We start from the raw sequence: 17,322 nt of genomic DNA, 5'->3' as shown, positions 1-17,322 counted from the left end.
GGCATTCATGGTTCCCTCAAACTGTAGCTCCCCAGTGCTGGAAGCACTCACGTAGCCCCAGACCATGACGCACCCACCACCATGCTTGACTGTAGGCAAGACACACTTGTCTTTGTACTCCTCACCTGGTTGCCGCCACACACGCTTGACACCATCGGAACCAAATACGTTTATCTTGGTCCCATCAGACCACAGGACATGGTTCCAGTAATCCATTTCCCTGGTCTGCTTGTCTTCAGCAAACTGTTTGCAGGCTTTCTTGTGCATCATCTTTAGAAGAGGCTTCTTTCTGGGACAACAGCCATGCAGACCAATCTGATGCAGCGTTTGGTCTGAGCACTGACAGGCTGACCCCTCCACCCCTTCAACATTGCTGGGAGCATTCATGTGTCTATTTTCCAAAGATAACCTCTGGATATGACACTGAGCATGTGCACTCAATTTCTTTGAGTCGAGCATAGCGAGGCCTGTTCTGAGTGGAACCTGTTCCGTTAAACCTCTATATGGTCTTAGACACTGTGCTGCAGCTCAGTTATTTTACGCGCTTGGGTCTTTAATTTTGTTTTTTTCATTACATACTCTATATGATGATATTTTGGTGACAAGTTCTCTTTAACTACTTCCCAACCGGCGGTTCTGTTATCCTGACTGGGTGTCATATGACATCCAGCAAGATAACATGCCGGCAGGGGGAGATCGCTAGTGCGGCATGTCAGACATGCCGCATCTCCGATCATGGTAAGAAGCCTCTGCCAGAGGCTTCTTACCACGTGATGAGCTGCGACCAATCACAGCTGATCAGCTTGTGAACCAGGAAGTGCTGGTAAACGGCCTTCCACAGTTTGCACTGACAGGGAGAGGGGGGGATCTTCTTAGCAGTTGAGGCTTACTTAAAAGTGTGAATCAGCCTTTAGCGCTGTCACACTTAGAATAGTCATGTAACACTGCTCAAACTGAATCTTGTGTCTACTTAGACAGATAGGATGCATTGTACCTTGTGGCATTGTACATAATGTAACCCCAGCCCTTTAGTTTCCTAATTGGGGGAGAGGAATAGTAATAATAAACCCCCTCCTGCTACTGGGACACACCACGCTGTTGTAGCTGGACATAGAACTGCTGAAAAAGGTATTTGCATCTTTACTCCCTCTAAAGGAGATTTTATGGCATTACAATGTTTCATATGAAAGAAAAGTCATAGCTGGACTTCGCAGTTCCTAAGCTTTCTCTTACCTTATCCTCACTGCAGGATACTGCTGAAAACAGACAGATCCAAACTTCACCCATCACAACGGGCGTTAGTAAACCTACAAAGACGGGTCCTTTAATAGGGGTTCCACGCCTTTGGACCTGTATAGCACCCCTCAGGACAAATTTAGGTAATGTAGCAAGACCAAAAAGAATCCTGGTTCCTAGGCTCCAGCCCTCAAAGAGAGGAGTTACATGCAAAACTTCACTCTTCTATGTGAGGCCCAGGTACCATCCTGTGGCCTCAGTGGCTGGATGCATCAGGCTGTGGAGGTTATTTAAATCCAGCATGAATCCCTCCTGGAGCTCCTCAGAGCACACCTTCATTCGTGACCAACGCCTTAGACACTGGCGAAAAAAAAAGGGAGGTACTCTAGGAAGGAGGAGGGGTTATATAGGGGAGTGAGCTTCCTGTATTGGATATACCAGTGTCAACACCTGGAGGTGGCCCATAACCCATTAAGTTATTACTTAGGCTCTGTGTCCCATGATGTACTATAAAGAAATATGTTTTACAATTTACTTTGTACAATATATAAACTAGTTTTCACAAAAAAGGAAGCAAAGTTAACATGCTACTTCAAACTTGAATTTTAAGAACACAAGGTAAGCATGAGCCTTCAAGCTAACATGTTGTCCAGAGGTGTGTTACCCCACTACCCCTTTGCAAATATTCATAATCAACTAGGTAAGATCGTGTATTCGTGGAATAAATATTATATATATATATATATATATATTTTTTTTTTTTTAAAGATTGCTCACCTTCCATTACTCTAAAGGCAGGACCTCCACCAAGTGTGATACCTAAATATAAAAATAGGAAAAAATAAATTTGTAATAGTCATGCAGAAATACAGCTTATCATTAAAGATTCAATCTAAAGGACCTTAACCTTGCCACATCCTAAAATTATCAAACCCAGCTGGAACAAGAGATGTCTCCATAAGACCCCTTTCACACTGAGCCGCCACTGGCGTAAAGTGGGGCCATTTTTAGCACTGCTTTACTGTCACTATCCGGCCGCTAGCGGGGCAGTTTAAACACCCCCCCCCCCGCTAGCGACCAAAAAGGGGTTAAATCAGCCCGCAAATGGAGCGGTGGGGCGCTGCCCCATTGATTTCAATGGGAAGGAGAGGTGCGTTCACCGCTCCTTCACCACTCCAAAGAAGCTGCTGGCAGGACTTTTCCCTGCCAGTGCACCGCTCCAGATGCAAAAGCCCTCGGGCTTTCCCACTGGAGTGAATGGAGCAGCTGTTTTAGGGTGTTTTGCAGGTGCTATTTTTAACGCTATAGCGCCTGCAAAACACTCCAGTGTGAAAGGGGTCTAAAACAGGTGGATTTTATCAGCACAAGAGGCAAAATACTGTAAAACAGGGGTAGGCAACCTTACAGCGGTGGAGATCTACCTGAACAACACTGGAGAAGTCAAAGATCACGGGGCTCAGTGTCGCCTCCTCACACAAGATTTGAGCTTATAATTACAGTACTACCGTTTCCCAAACGCATGCACTGCACAGCAATCATGGGCTTGAATCAGGTTGTGAGGAGGCAACACATCGCCTCAACACACACTCAAATAGCTTTTCAGGAGGTGCAGCACTTGTGAATGAGCCCTTAGTTGCATTCAGCAGCAGCATGCTTATGGCTCACTCACACGTAAAGTTGGCAGTGGTAAAGCAGCAGGATATAATAGAAGTCTATGGCTAAGTGCAGCAAACCCACAGAAAAGCTGTAGGTGCACTGCACCCCGGTGTGGGTATATTGCAGCACATCAGTGTGAAAGAGGCCCTGTACTATTATGCCCAGTGTATTGCTGCACACTTGCCTGAAGTCCTCTTCTTTCCTGCTGCTGGCACCACTTTGGAGACTGCGAGTCGAGATAAGAGGTGGGGTGCAGTTGGTATCCATTGAGAAAACAGCGGCGAAGGGAGAAGAGCCGGGGGCTGCATCAATTAAATACTTTAAAACCTGTGTAGTGTGTTTATTATGGACATGTTTTTATTTTATTATTTTAATAACTGAATGGGTAGGGGTACAATGTACTCCATACTCATTCACCTAGGGTGAGGGGCTGGGATCTGGGGCCCCCTTGTTAAAGAAGGGGGCTTCAAGATTCAGATAACCCCCTGACAACCAATGGCAAGGGTTGTCAGGAAGAGGCCCTTGTCCTCATCAACATGGGGACATGGTGCTTTGGGGTGGGGGGCGCCTCTCCTGCCCGAAGCACCCACCCCATGTTACGGGCATGTGGCTTGGTATGGTCCGGATGGGGACCTGACCTTCCGGGCTGCGTACTCAGATAAGGGTCTGGTATGGATTTTAGGAAGTGAGGGGTTCCCCTTAAGATCCATAACAGACCGCAGAGTCTGGTATCATCTTGGGGGGGCGAACCTCATGCAAATATTCTCTTAACATTTTGGTGGGGTTCCCCTTCAAGATTCTGAGCACACACAACTTACTGCAAGTTGGATCATCTTGATCCGACTTCAAGTGCGACTTCTATTCAAATAAATGGGATCCCACAGGGAACCCATGATTTTGAATAGAGGCAGAGAAGTGCCAGGCAAGGCTTAACGATGTGTATACAGCGTTGAGCCTAGTTAAGTTGCGTTTAACACCGGTGTCTAGCTTGTTTTTACAGCTTTAGTGCTGGAGCCTCAGAACGCACTGGTCCTAGGTTTTTTTTGGAGCTTAAACACCTATGCCACTTACAGCTCTTAAACACCTTGGTGGGCATGAGGCAATAGGCGAACATGGAGGTGTCTTTAAGCTGTGAAAAACGCTCCAAAAAGTAGCTGTAAAAATGTCTGTGGGCATGAGACCTTATGGACAACACCATATGCTTCTATCACCCTAGCACGTACATCACTGCAAGGAACAGGACAGGGAATTTTTTTTATTTTTTTACCATTTATAGTCTATTACCAGGCCCATCCCCTCCGCAGTTAGCCCAACACCATTTTGTTCTGGGATTAGACAGGAAGGTCTTATCTCACACCCAGTACTCAGTAAGCAATCCCAGCATTCCTGGAATGTAACCGTCACATTTCATTGTGTCCTTAACCGCTTGCCATTTTACTGCGGCAGAATGGGTGCAATATGTTATGTCGCTCCCCCTTTTGGCCACTAGGGGAGCACCGCCTGAGGCATGTGCTTGACCCCATGCGAGTGCCCGGCGGGCACGATGACCACCGGCTCCCACGATAGCTTGTGACAGAGTGAGAACCGGGATCTGTGTGTGTTCCTGTTTCTTTCAGGGGAAAGGAGACAGATTGTGTGTTCATACTATGTATGAACACCGATCTCTCTCACTTCCTAGACAGTCCCCCCCCCAATTAGAAACACACATAGGGAACAGTTAACCCCTTAATCACCCCTTGTGTTATCCCCTTCCCTGCCAGAGACATTTACAAAGTAATCGGTGCATTTTTAGAGCACCGATCGCTGTATAATTGTCAATGGTTTAAAAAATGTGTCAAAAGTGTCTGATGTGTCTACCATAATGTCACAGTCCCGATAAAAATCGCAGATCGGCATTACTAGTAGAAAAAAAATTATAATAAAAATGCCATAAATTATCCCCTATTTTGTAGACGCTATAACTTTTGTGCAAACCAATCAATATATGCTTATTGCGATTTTGTTTACCAAAATATGTAGAAGAATACATATTGGTTTAAATTGAGGAAAAAAATAGTTTTTTTGATAAAAAATGTGGGATACTTATAGCAAAAAGTAAAAGATGTGTTTTTTTTCAAAATTGTCGCCCTTCTTTTGTTTATAGCCCAAAAAAATAAAAAACCAGAGAGGCAATCAAATACCACCAAAAGAAAACTCTATTTGTGGGGTACAGCGTTGCATGACCGCGCAATTGTCAGTTAAAACGACACAGTGCCGAGTCACAAAAAATGGCCTGGTCATTGAGCAGCCAAGTCTTCCAGGGCTGAAACGGTTAATCAAACTGTCATTCCATCAATGGGTTGGTGTCATAACTGATCACATGTGCACCACCATGGTGGTTGCAGACCAAAACAGAAGCAGCTTCCTTGGCTGTAAACTTAGGATAGGAATGTTTAATTTCACTTTAAGAGCCCTCTATAAACTCAGCAGTTCCTAAAAATGAGCGTGTGCAGCGCAGGGTGAGGCAGTGTATTACTGGATTTTAACCACTTAAGCCCCGAACCATTTTGCTGGCTTAAGACCAGAGCACTTTTTGCGATCCGGTGTTCTGGCATATTCAGTCCGGCCATCATATAGCGTCCGCCCCGTAATGCGCAGCGCTTGTGCAGTACGGAGCAGAAAAAGCGTCGGAAAATCTCCGAAGATGAATGGCGCCTGCGCCGTGAGTGGAGGTGGTAGCCCCACCATCCAAGCTGACATAGGGTTGTGAAAATTATACAGCCGCTCGCCACACTTCGGGCTCAGCATCGCTGTGCTCGGCTCTTTTTTATTCCTACTCTATGTCCACTTGGATGGTGGGGCTAGAACCTGGACTCAGTGCGCAGGCGCCGTTCATCCTCGGCTATTTTCGGAATCTGTGTTGCTGTGTACTGCGCATGCAGTACACAGCAGACGCTATCTGACGGGGGACCTTATATGATAAGATACCGGCACTGCGACACTTTAACGGACAATTGCGCGATCGTGCGATGTGGCTCCCAAACAAAAATTGACATCCTTTTTTTCCCACAAACAGATTTCTTTTGGTGGTATTTAATCACCTCTGCGGTTTTTATTTTTTGCGCTATAAACAAACAAAAAAAAAAAGCATTATTTTATTACTTTTTGCTATAATAAATATCCCCCAAAAAATATATAAAAAAACATCCCCCCCCCCACTCAGTTTAGGCCGATACGTATTCTACATATTTTTGGGAAAAAAATAAATGTAAAAAAAAAAAAAATTTAATAAAGCGACTATTGATTGGTTGGCGCAAAAGTTATAGCGCTTACAAAATAGGGGATAGTTTTATGGCATTTTTATTAATAATTTTTATTTTACTAGTAAAGACGGCGATCGGCGATTTTTATTGTGACTGCGACATTATGGCGGACACATTTTTGGGACCATTGTCATTTATACAGCAATCAGTGCTATACAAATGCACCAATTCCTGTGTGACACTGGCAGTGAAGGGGTTAACCACTAGGTGGTAGTTTAGGGCTTAAGTGTGTCCTAGGGATGTGTTTCTAACTGTGGGGGGGGGGGGGGGGGGACGTGGCTGTGATTTACAGATCACTGATCTCTGCTCCAAACACAGAGAGCAGAGATCAGTGTCACTTGTTACTAGGCAGAACTGGGAGATGCTGTTTACATTGACATCTCCCCATTCTCCCTCCCTGTGAGATGATCGCAGGTATCCCCGCGGCGATCGAGTCCGCGGGACCCGCGGTCAGACTCACGGGGGTCCCAACTGGTGCGTACACGATGGCATGGCGGCAATTTTAAATGGACGTACCTGTACGCCAATTTGCCTGTCCGTGCCATTCTGCCGATGTACATCATCATGCGCTGGTCGGGAAGCAGTTAAACAGCAGAGGCACTTATTTTTAATGTTTTACATAGCTATACCTGCAAAAGGGGCCAGCCTGAAATGATCTAGACAGAAGTTTTTTTTATCTTAATGCATTAAGATAAAAAGACTTCTGTGTGCAGCAGCCCCCTCACATTTACCCAAGGTCCCTCTCTGTCCTCGAGTGTCTCAGCCGTCCATGATTCTCCTTCCCGATTGGCTGAGATTGGCGCCCTCTGCTTTTCTAGTCAGCTAGCCAATCAGGGGAGAAAGGGGGCGAGGGCGGGGCTCCGTGTCTGAAAGAAAAAAAAGAGCAGCTGTGACGCGGCTCGTGTGCCCCCATAGCAAGCTGCTTGCTGTGAGGGCACTGAATGGGAGGGAGGGGCCAGGAGCACAGAAGAGGGACCCAGGTCAGCAGAGCAGGCAAGTACAACATTTTTTTTCCTATAAAAATAATAAACAAGACTTTACAATCACTTAAATTTTCTAAACTAAAGTTCCACTTTGAAGATCAGCTTCAATTTGCTGGGCAATCGGAAGCCAGTGGAGAGATTGTGCAGCAGACACTGAGCGGTTGGTAAGGTAGAGGAGTCCAGCAGCAGCATTCATGATAGACTGAAGGGGGGATAGTCTGTGTGGAGGTAGTTGCAATAGTCAAGGCAAGAGATAAGAGAGTGAATGAATAGCTTGGTGGTTTCATTAGTTTAACCTCTTGCCAACCGCCCTACATACATTTACTGTGGGGGCAGTGGCTCCTATGTGCAGAATCACATACAGGTATGCGATTCTGCACTTCTGGGTCTGCCGCAGATCATTCCCGACAGAGGCAGAACAGCAGTCAGCCTATGTAAACCAGGCAGATTGCAGTTCTGTTAGTAGGAGAGACAGATCCAGTGCTTCTCCCAAGCAGGTACACAGATCTCTGTCTTCACACAGTTAGCAAGTAGCCCCTAGGGACACATTTAACCCTTTGATTGCCCAATGTTAACCCCTTCCCTGCCAGTGTCATTACTACAGTGACTTTAGCACTGATCACTGTATTGGTGTCACTGGACCCCAGGGTGGATATAAATAAAAAAAGAAAAACTTTTTTTTTTTTTATCAAATTTATTTTGATAAGATGCTTTTGGAGCAAAAATCTATCAAAAGATAGTTTTCTTTTTAAGATCCATTAATTTAGTTTATTCAGCATAAAATTGAGCTTAGTTATGTAGCATAAGGCTGTATATTCTGCAATATTAAAATTCTTGGTAAACTCATTCAATGAACCCAAGCTCTGCAAGCTGAGATAACATGCACTGCATTGATGCATTCACACAATTTCACAGTAACCATGAGATAAAACAAAGTTCAGGAATATTCCTCTATCCTATTGTTGTGCAAATCTATGTACATAGCCAACTGCATGATCGAATCCGCTCCGATATCGCTGTTTTACTAACCTGACAGCTTATTTGCACAAACCAATCAATATATATGCTTATTGGGATTTTGTTTTTGTACCAAAAACCATGTAGCAGAATACATATTGGCTTAAATTGATTTAGAAGTTCGATTTCTTATTGGATTTTTGTTTTTGTTTTGTTTTTTAAGCAGAAAGTAAAAAAAAAAAAAAAAATTGTTTTTTTCTTTTTTCAAAATTGATAGTCTTTTCTGCTTACAGCTGCAGAGGTGATCAAAAACTACCAAAAGAAAGTTCTATTTGTGTGAAAAAAATAAGGGACATGAATGTTATTTGGGTACAATATTGCACGTTCACGCAAATGTCAGTTATAATAATGCAGTACTGAATCACAAAAAAATGGCCTGGTCATTAAAGGGGTAAACCTTCCAGAGCAGAAGTGGTTAAAAAAAAAGAAAAAAAAAAAGAAAAAAAAGACAGGTCAGAGTCCAGGATTATACCTAGTACCCTGGTGTGAGGGGAGGGACGATAGTTGTATTATTGATCTTGATGGAAAGTCATGGAGGAGGGCACAAGCAGGGGGTTGGAGAGATTTAGTATAAGCATTTGCTTACTGGGCACTTATACCCCCTTCCTGACCAGGTCAATTTCCAGCACTGTCACACTTTGGATGACAATTGCGCGATCATGCAACACTGCACCCATATGACATTTTCTTCATTTTTTTTGAGACAGATAGAGCCTTCTTTTGGTGGTATTTAATGACCACTGAGTTATGTCATTTTTTGCTAAACAAATATGGAAAATTAAACTTTTTTGTTAGAAATGTTGCAAACAAGTACTTTTTTCTCCTTCCCTGATGTGTGCCACTGATGGGGCTGCTCTGATAATCTGTGTGCTTGTCAGGATTGCCGCCTCTCCGCTCCTCATGCTGTGACAGCGCGTATGGAGAGGGATGCCAATAATTCTGTTTAGACTGATCAGCTGGGATTGAACACAGATGCTCACATGGTAAATAGCCGATGTGATTGGCCCTTTACCACGATCAGCTGTGTCCAAAGGACACAGGGATCGCAGAGCACACCGGATTTGCGGCCAAGGAGGCGCTCCAAGGGGTTGTCCAGGGATGCCCTCCCGGAACTAGAGAGCTGTACTGTAGCGGTCTTTCGGCTATGGTGTGGTTAGGAAGTGGTGTGACATGCATGATGTGTCAGCAAGTTAGTAATGTGAGAGGGGACTGAAAGAGTGAGGTGAGGAGTAGAGGGATAGATTTGGGTGTCATCGGCATAGAGCTGGTATTGGAAGCTGTGGGAGGTTTTCAAGTGACCAAGAAAGGCGGTGAATATAGAGGTGAGAAGGGGTCCAAGCTGCAGTGCATGTCAGCCTTTGAGGCCCTGTTTACACTGACAGTTGGCATCACATTTATGGGTGTATTCTCACATGTGCAAGACAATTCATTCATTTCAATAGGCTGCCCCACACATGCTCCAAAGTAGCTCATGTAGCTTTTTGAGCTTCACTTTGCATGTTTGTGTGTTTGGGCGCTGACAGGGGCGCTGGTGCTGATCGCAGGGGGGGGGGGGCGCTGATCGCAGGGGGGCAGGCGCTGATCGCAAGGGGGTGCTGATTGCAGGGGGGTCGACAGGGGCGCAGGCGCTGATCGCAGGGGGGGGGGGGCGCTGACAGGGGCGCAGGCGCTGATCGCAGGGGGGGGCGCGCGCTGACAGGGGCGCAGGCGCTGATCGCAGGGGGGGCGCGCGCTGACAGGGGCGCGCTGACAGGGGCGCAGGCGCTGATCGCAGGGGGGGGGGGGGGGGCGCGCTGCCAGGGGCGCAGGCACTGATCGCAGGGGGGGGCGCGCTGACAGGGGCGCAGGCGCTGATCGCAGGGGGGGGGCGCGCTGACAGGGGCGCAGGCGCTGATCGCAGGGGGGGGGCGCGCTGACAGGGGCGCAGGCGCTGATCGCAGGGGGGGGGCGCGCTGACAGGGGCGCAGGCGCTGATCGCAGGGGGGGGGGCGCGCTGACAGGGGCGCAGGCGCTGATCGCAGGGGGGGGGCGCGCTGACAGGGGCGCAGGCGCTGATCGCAGGGGGGGGCGCGCTGACAGGGGCGCAGGCGCTGATCGCAGGGGGGGGGGGCGCGCTGACAGGGGCGCAGGCGCTGATCGCAGGGGGGGGGGGCGCGCTGACAGGGGCGCAGGCGCTGATCGCAGGGGGGGGGCGCGCTGACAGGGGCGCAGGCGCTGATCGCAGGGGGGGGGCGCGCTGACAGGGGCGCAGGCGCTGATCGCAGGGGGGGGGGGGGGGCGCGCTGACAGGGGCGCAGGCGCTGATCGCAGGGGGGGGGGGGGGGGGCGCGCTGACAGGGGCGCAGGCGCTGATCGCAGGGGGGGGGGGGGGGGCGCTGACAGGGGCGCAGGCGCTGATCGCAGGGGGGGGGGGGCGCGCTGACAGGGGCGCAGGCGCTGATCGCAGGGGGGGGGGGCGGCGCGCTGACAGGGGCGCAGGCGCTGATCGCAGGGGGGGGGCGCGCTGACAGGGGCGCAGGCGCTGATCACAGGGGGGGGGCGCGCTGACAGGGGCGCAGGCGCTGATCGCAGGGGGGGGGGGCGCGCTGACAGGGGCGCAGGCGCTGATCGCAGGGGGGGGGGCGCGCTGACAGGGGCGCAGGCGCTGATCGCAGGGGGGGGGGGCGCGCTGACAGGGGCGCAGGCGCTGATCGCAGGGGGGGGGGCGCGCTGACAGGGGCGCAGGCGCTGATCGCAGGGGGGGGGGGGGGCGCGCTGACAGGGGCGCAGGCGCTGATCGCAGGGGGGGGGCGCGCTGACAGGGGTGCAGGCGCTGATCGCGGGGGGGGGGGGGGGGGGGGCGCTGACAGGGGCGCAGGCGCTGATCGCAGGGGGGGGGGGGGCGCTGACAGGGGCGCAGGCGCTGATCGCAGGGGGGGGGGGGAGTGCTGACAGGGGCGCAGGCGCTGATCGCAGGGGGGGGGGGAGTGCTGACAGGGGCGCGCTGACAGGGGCGCAGGCGCTGATCGCAGGGGGGGGGGGCGCGCTATCAGGGGCGCAGGCGCTGATCGCAGGGGGGGGGGCGCGCTGATCGCAGGGGGGGGCGCGCTGTCAGGGGCGCAGGCGCTGATCGCAGGGGGGGGCGCGCTGACAGGGGCGCAGGCGCTGATCGCAGGGGGGGGCGCGCTGACAGGGGCGCAGGCGCTGATCGCAGGGGGGGGGCGCGCTGACAGGGGCGCAGGCGCTGATCGCAGGGGGGGGGGGGTGCTGACAGGGGCGCTGATCGCAAGGGGGCGCTGATCGCAGAGGGGGGGGGGCGCTGATCGCAAGGGGGTGCTGACAGGGGCGCTGATTGCAGGGGGGCGCAGGCACTGACCGCAGGGGGGGGGCGCTGACAGGGGTGCAGGCGCTGATCGCAGGGGGGGTGCTGACAGGGGCGCAGGCGCTGATCGCAGGGGGCAGGCGCTGATTGCAAGGGGGCGCTGACAGGGGCGCAGGCGCTGATTGCAAGGGGGCGCTGACAGGGGCGCAGGCGCTGATCGCAAGGGGGCGCAGGCGCTGATCGCAAGGGGGCGCTGACAGGGGCGCAGGCGCTGATCGCAAGGGGGAGCGCTGACAGGGGCGCAGGCGCTGATCGCAAGGGGGCGCTGACAGGGGCGCAGGCGCTGATCGCAAGGGGGCGCTGACAGGGGCGCAGGCGCTGATCCCAAGGGGGCGCTGACAGGGGCGCAGGCGCTGATCCCAAGGGGGCGCTGACAGGGGCGCAGGCGCTGATCGCAGGAGGCGCAGGCGCTGATCGCAGGGGGGGGGGGTTGACAGGGGGCGCTGATTGCTGGGGGGGCTGACAGGGGCACAGGCGCTGATCACTCTGGAGCCGACACTATACCTGTGACTCCAGGGAGAAGACAGCATGCTGGGATTTGTAGTCTTGCGTGACTCAATGGACATTATAGTGAGAAGGAACTATCCAGTTGCACAGCTATGAAGGATGGCCACCCCCCTGCCGGCTCCCCAAGCTTCTTACCTCGTTATCAGTGCTGTCAGGGCGCGGAGCACAGTAGGCCGTGTATACAGAAGCCCCGGGTTCCCCTCACTTTCTTTCACCCTCTGATCAGAAGCAACACAACCCGGACACAGAGTCAGAATACCCGCCAACAATCCAATGTCGCCCCGCCTACACTAGGCGTCATGACGTTTGGCGCCAATCCCTCTAGCAACTTCACTTGAAGCTAGAAAGTATGAGGCAAACGTAGAAAGTGCGTTCAGTGAGGGAAATCCACCACCCATAGGCGCCTATTATTACTAAGAACGCTATGTTTTTAATGGGCTTCACTTGCTATACACTGGACCACACCGGGGGTCGCCTATTTTGACGAAAAACCTGAGTGACCTCACAGACGCCATTTTTACTGCTGGCAAGAAGCCGTAAAGACGGAAGTGTGTGGGCAAGCTGCCCTCCCAGTACGTGTAGTTTGGTGGCCATCTTTTGGTTGGTAAGTAGCTCGAGCCTCTCATCGCAGGTTTGTGATGAAAATGATGTGTGACTGTTTGGTATGCCATGTGTTATAGGATGGGAGGGTGTGTGTGTGTGTCAGGAGGAGAGGCTGTTTCTTTACTGAAACTCCAGAACATTGGACTGTGTCAGATCTCACCGACACATCATCCGTTGGATATAACATTGGAGTGATAGAAGTGTATCAGCACTCTATGAGGTCATGGCTGGAGGGAGGGTCACATGACCTGAGTATACAGAGCCTGACCCCTCTATGCAGATCAGTGATCAATACTTCTGATTAGACTCTGTGGAATATCATCCCATTCTATTTGATGGAATTGTGCTCAACAATCCCAGTGTGAAAGTGCCAAGTTATTTCCTTTTACCACTTCACCTCTGTAAGGTTTTCCCCATTCACGACCAGACCATGTTTTGCTATTCAGCACTTCGCTACTTTAGCTGGAAACTTCGCCGTCATGCAACGCTATACCCAAATAATTTGTATTCGTTTTTCACACAAGTAAAACTTTCTTTCGGTGGTATTTGATCAACGCTGGGTTTATTTATTGCTATATAAACAAAAAAAGACTAACATTGCAAAATAAAAACAATATTTTGTACTTTGTTATAAAATATATCCAATAATAAAAACATTTCTTCCAAAAATGTATTCTGCTATATGTCTTTGATAAAATAAAATAAAAATCCAATTGGTGTGTGGGCAATTTAAAGTGTCTACAAACTATAGTATGCATACTGGCGTTTAAGCAGCTATAGGCGCTATACTGTAATGGCGGTGATCAGCTACTCTAGACCAGCCATCCACCTCCACCAGAGCGCCCTCATCCTTATTTTTCGTTGTTACTTATAGTGGGACTGTAATAGGGTGGCGGACAATCTGACGCTAACACACACTGGCTGGGAGGGTCACTAACTGATACTGATGTCACTAGGGTTGTCCCGATTTCTAGTATTTGGTATCGGGGCCAATACCAAGCATTTGCGTGAGTGCTTGTACTCGCACAAATGCTCCTGATGCTTAATCTGATACTTGGGATAGGAGAGAGAGGCGGTGCACAACAGGAAGTCAGCGAGCGGAGAGCAAGTCCTCAAGCAGGTAAGCTGGCAGGGGTGTAAGGCGCAGTCGCATCATCCATCGGGATCGTGACTGGAGCCAATACATTCAGTAACTGAAGTGATGCTCTGTGTTGCCGTCAGTGCTTGACCATCCCAGGCGCCCATCTTGGTACACCCTGCACTCGGCCGCATTAAGCCAGCAGCGGACATCTTGTTACACCCAGCCCATATAGTTCAGGCTGGGTGTAAGAAGATGTCCACTGCTGCTTTTATGCGGCCCAGTGCAGGGTGTACCAAGATGGGCGTCGCAGGCAGCATAGCAAAATAGTTTTCCTTTCTTTTTCTCTCATATAATTTTATTTCAGTGCCAGCCATCAGTGCGTGCCACCTATCAGTGCTGCATAATCAATGCCACCTATTAGTGCACTGCTCATCAGTGAAAAAAGCTGAGTGTATCAACACACCAAGTGGTATGGTGGATACAGATTGATATCATTGATATCATTTTATTCCAACGAAAAAGACGTTTTCGTTGGAATAAAATGAAGCTAAGGTGAATAATAATGGAAAAGACCACATTAACGGAAAATTTACTGGGAAACCTGAAATCCGTTATAGCTGAAAATGCCAAATAAATTAAATGTAAGGCAGCTAGATAAACAAACGCAGCTCATGCTGTTCAGGGAAGGTAGAAACAGTCAGACCAGGTAGCCTAGATGTAAATATAATCCAGCAAATGCCAATGGATGGCAAATAGCTACAATGTAATGTAGGAGTATCTCATACTCTCATACAATGTAATGCATTTTTTTATGTGTTCTGCATGCAAGTATCAAAGCATGCCACGTCCTGAATTCAGATCATATCAATGAAAAAAGGAGGGCTATGGACTTTTTAGGCACAGTCACAAAGACTTTAAATTTAAAATATACAGTTGTATTTCCATATATACCAATAAATACACAAACAACTTTAAAAAAGTCATAAACATTCAAAAATTCATCCAAAAGATGTTGCCGCTATTTATACTATAACCATAATATACTAGAGAATAAGAAACAAAAAACTTTCTCTTGAAAATTAAACATTCCAAGACATAGTATATAAAGGAAATCGCGGAACATCAAAGGTGACTTAATGCTGATACTTTGCTCGACATATTTCGCATGTCTGCACACTTCTTCCGGAGCTAATTATGATAGTTATAGCATCATAGGAATTTTTTTTTTTAATGGTGGTAATAAAATACCATACAACATATAATTATACAGGATCCCAACAACAAGGGATATCATATATTTATTGTTTTCCTTAGGTCAGAAAACAGCCCGAAAGGGGGCTAAACAAAGACGTTTTCGTTGGAATAAAATGAAGCTAAGGTGAATAATAATGGAAAAGACCACATTAACGGAAAATTTACTGGGAAACCTGAAATCCGTTATAGCTGAAAATGCCAAATAAATTAAATGTAAGGCAGCTAGATAAACAAACGCAGCTCATGCTGTTCAGGGAAGGTAGAAACAGTCAGACCAGGTAGCCTAGATGTAAATATAATCCAGCAAATGCCAATGGATGGCAAATAGCTACAATGTAATGTAGGAGTATCTCATACTCTCATACAATGTAATGCATTTTTTTATGTGTTCTGCATGCAAGTCTATAGGCTAGAAATGTGCTACGTTGCACCAAAATGCATTACATAGGTGTGAACGAGCCCCATGCACAATAATAATTCCTCTTGTTATGCATGGCAGCTAAAGCATGACACATCTTAAGGCCATAAACTGAGCGGCATTCACCCGATTCAGCAGGGGCCATTCCAGTTTCAATCATTGTGTGGCCGGGTTCCTGTGTCCCCAATTTTTAGAGTGTTACTAAACCCTGGACCCTGCATTCACTATATCTGGTCTCCCACAGTACACGGATAATCGTGGATATATCTCTGGCAGTGTAAGTGTGGATTAATTTATAGGGGGGAAGTGTTCGTTTATGAAAGTGGACTGCCAAAGGGTAAACAAGTTGAAAAAAAAGTCAAGAACAACTGTTTTGTAAGATTATTGCATTTTAAAATAAGTTTAAAAGTTATTTTTTTTTTTTTTCTTTGCATTTCCTACATTAAGGTAACAAATATTTTACTACTTGCTGTGCATCCCCACTCCCAAACACTTGCCTTCGACCTGTATCGAACCAGCGATGTGCCCATCTGCATCTGGTCTCTCGGTCTCTCCTTTCTCTCTGCTATCACAGGTTTTACTGTGGCTGCTGCTGTCAGTCCAATCCTGCTAGCAGGGGGTGGGGCAGAACCGGGCTGGCTAGGCTCAGGAGAGTGCCCACCTCTGCCCCCGTACGAAGAGGCTTGCTATGGTGGCAGACACAGAAGAGGAGAAGTTAACAGCGCTGGCGGGGGGCCCCAGAAGAGTAGGAAGAAGGGCCACTCTGTGAAATACCATTATAATTTAGGGATGCACCAATGCCATTTTTTTTTTTCGTACTCACCAATACCAATTACCGATACCTACCGCAACTGTTTTGTTTTAACTTCAGCTGTCAGTAATGGTACAAAGCATTGAAAAGTTACAGTATTGGCGTATAACGCGCACCCTTTTCCCCTTAAAATCAGGGGAAAATCGTGGGTGCGTGTTATACACTGAACTGCTGCCTCTGAGGGCAAGGAGGGACCGAGCACCGCCGAAATAGACCGAGCTGAGTGTACTGTGTACTCGGCTAGGCTCGGCTTGCAGTTACGCCCAGTCCCACCATTGGACCTGTGTTATGTCCATGAGCCGGGCCAAGGGGCAGGACTGCGAGAGTAGCTGAGTACACAGTACATCTGGTTCTGTCTAAATCGGCGGCGGTAATTTAAGTGATCATGCTGCAGATGACACTTGGGCAAGGCTGCAGATGGACACTGACAAGGCTGCATTGATGGGCATTTAAATGTAAGAGGTGTTTATTTTATTTTTTTCTTAAACTTGCGCATGTTATACTCCAATAAAAAAAAATATTTTAGCGCTTTTTCAATGTGAAATGTGTAAATATGTGTAAAAATATTCACTAACAAAGCAAACAATTGTTTATAAAATTGACTTCAACAAAAGAAAAAAAAGCAGGAAATTAATAATTAAATGGAGGAGAATAGGGAGTTAAGGCTAAATAGAGTAAATTAAGGGTTATTAAGAGGCTAAACGGAGGGACATTTGCTCATCCTTTTGATCTGCAGATGAAGAAACAGACATGTACAAAGAGAAACGATGTTTCTTTTTATTTTTGTGTTCCATGGCTAAGAAATGTTGGTTTTTTTTTTTTTTTCATTTTATTTATTTTTATTTTTTTGACAGCTCCAATTACAGGACTTCTTTAACACTGGGGAGACAAACTGACAGCTCAAAGAGCCGAACCTGAAAGTATCAGTGCATTTGCACGAGTACTGATACTTGTGCAAATACTCGGTATCAGTACTGATACCGATACTAGTATCGGTGCAACCCTAATTGTAATATATGACAGAATTACAGGGAAGAAGAGATGATCACAGACAAAATTAGAATGAGCTTATAAACATCCAGAATAGTTATTG

At 48.3% G+C, this 17,322-nt stretch overlaps 1 protein-coding gene across 1 annotated transcript in view; it reads right to left on the bottom strand.

Annotated features, from left to right (window-relative positions):
* MCM10 (minichromosome maintenance 10 replication initiation factor) overlaps window positions 1-12,332 on the bottom strand; it is an 83,684-nt gene extending 71,352 nt beyond the window's left edge. Inside the window, exons 1-2 of the mRNA XM_077474106.1 lie at window positions 12,198-12,332; window positions 2,014-2,055 (exon numbers count right to left, since the gene is read on the bottom strand). Of these exons, the coding sequence (XP_077330232.1) occupies window positions 2,014-2,020 (7 nt within the window). The 5' untranslated portion in view covers window positions 2,021-2,055; window positions 12,198-12,332. The remainder of the gene's footprint in view (window positions 1-2,013; window positions 2,056-12,197) is intronic.
* Window positions 12,333-17,322: the final 4,990 nt, after the last annotated feature.

Source organism: Lithobates pipiens, unplaced genomic scaffold (genome assembly GCF_037356315.1).
Source record: "Lithobates pipiens isolate NorthernLeopardFrog02 unplaced genomic scaffold, aLitPip1_a1.2 Scaffold_8, whole genome shotgun sequence".
Classification (NCBI taxonomy): Eukaryota; Metazoa; Chordata; class Amphibia; order Anura; family Ranidae; genus Lithobates; species Lithobates pipiens.
Note: the sequence above shows the minus strand (reverse complement) of the source record. Positions and strands in the feature narration are given on the sequence as shown.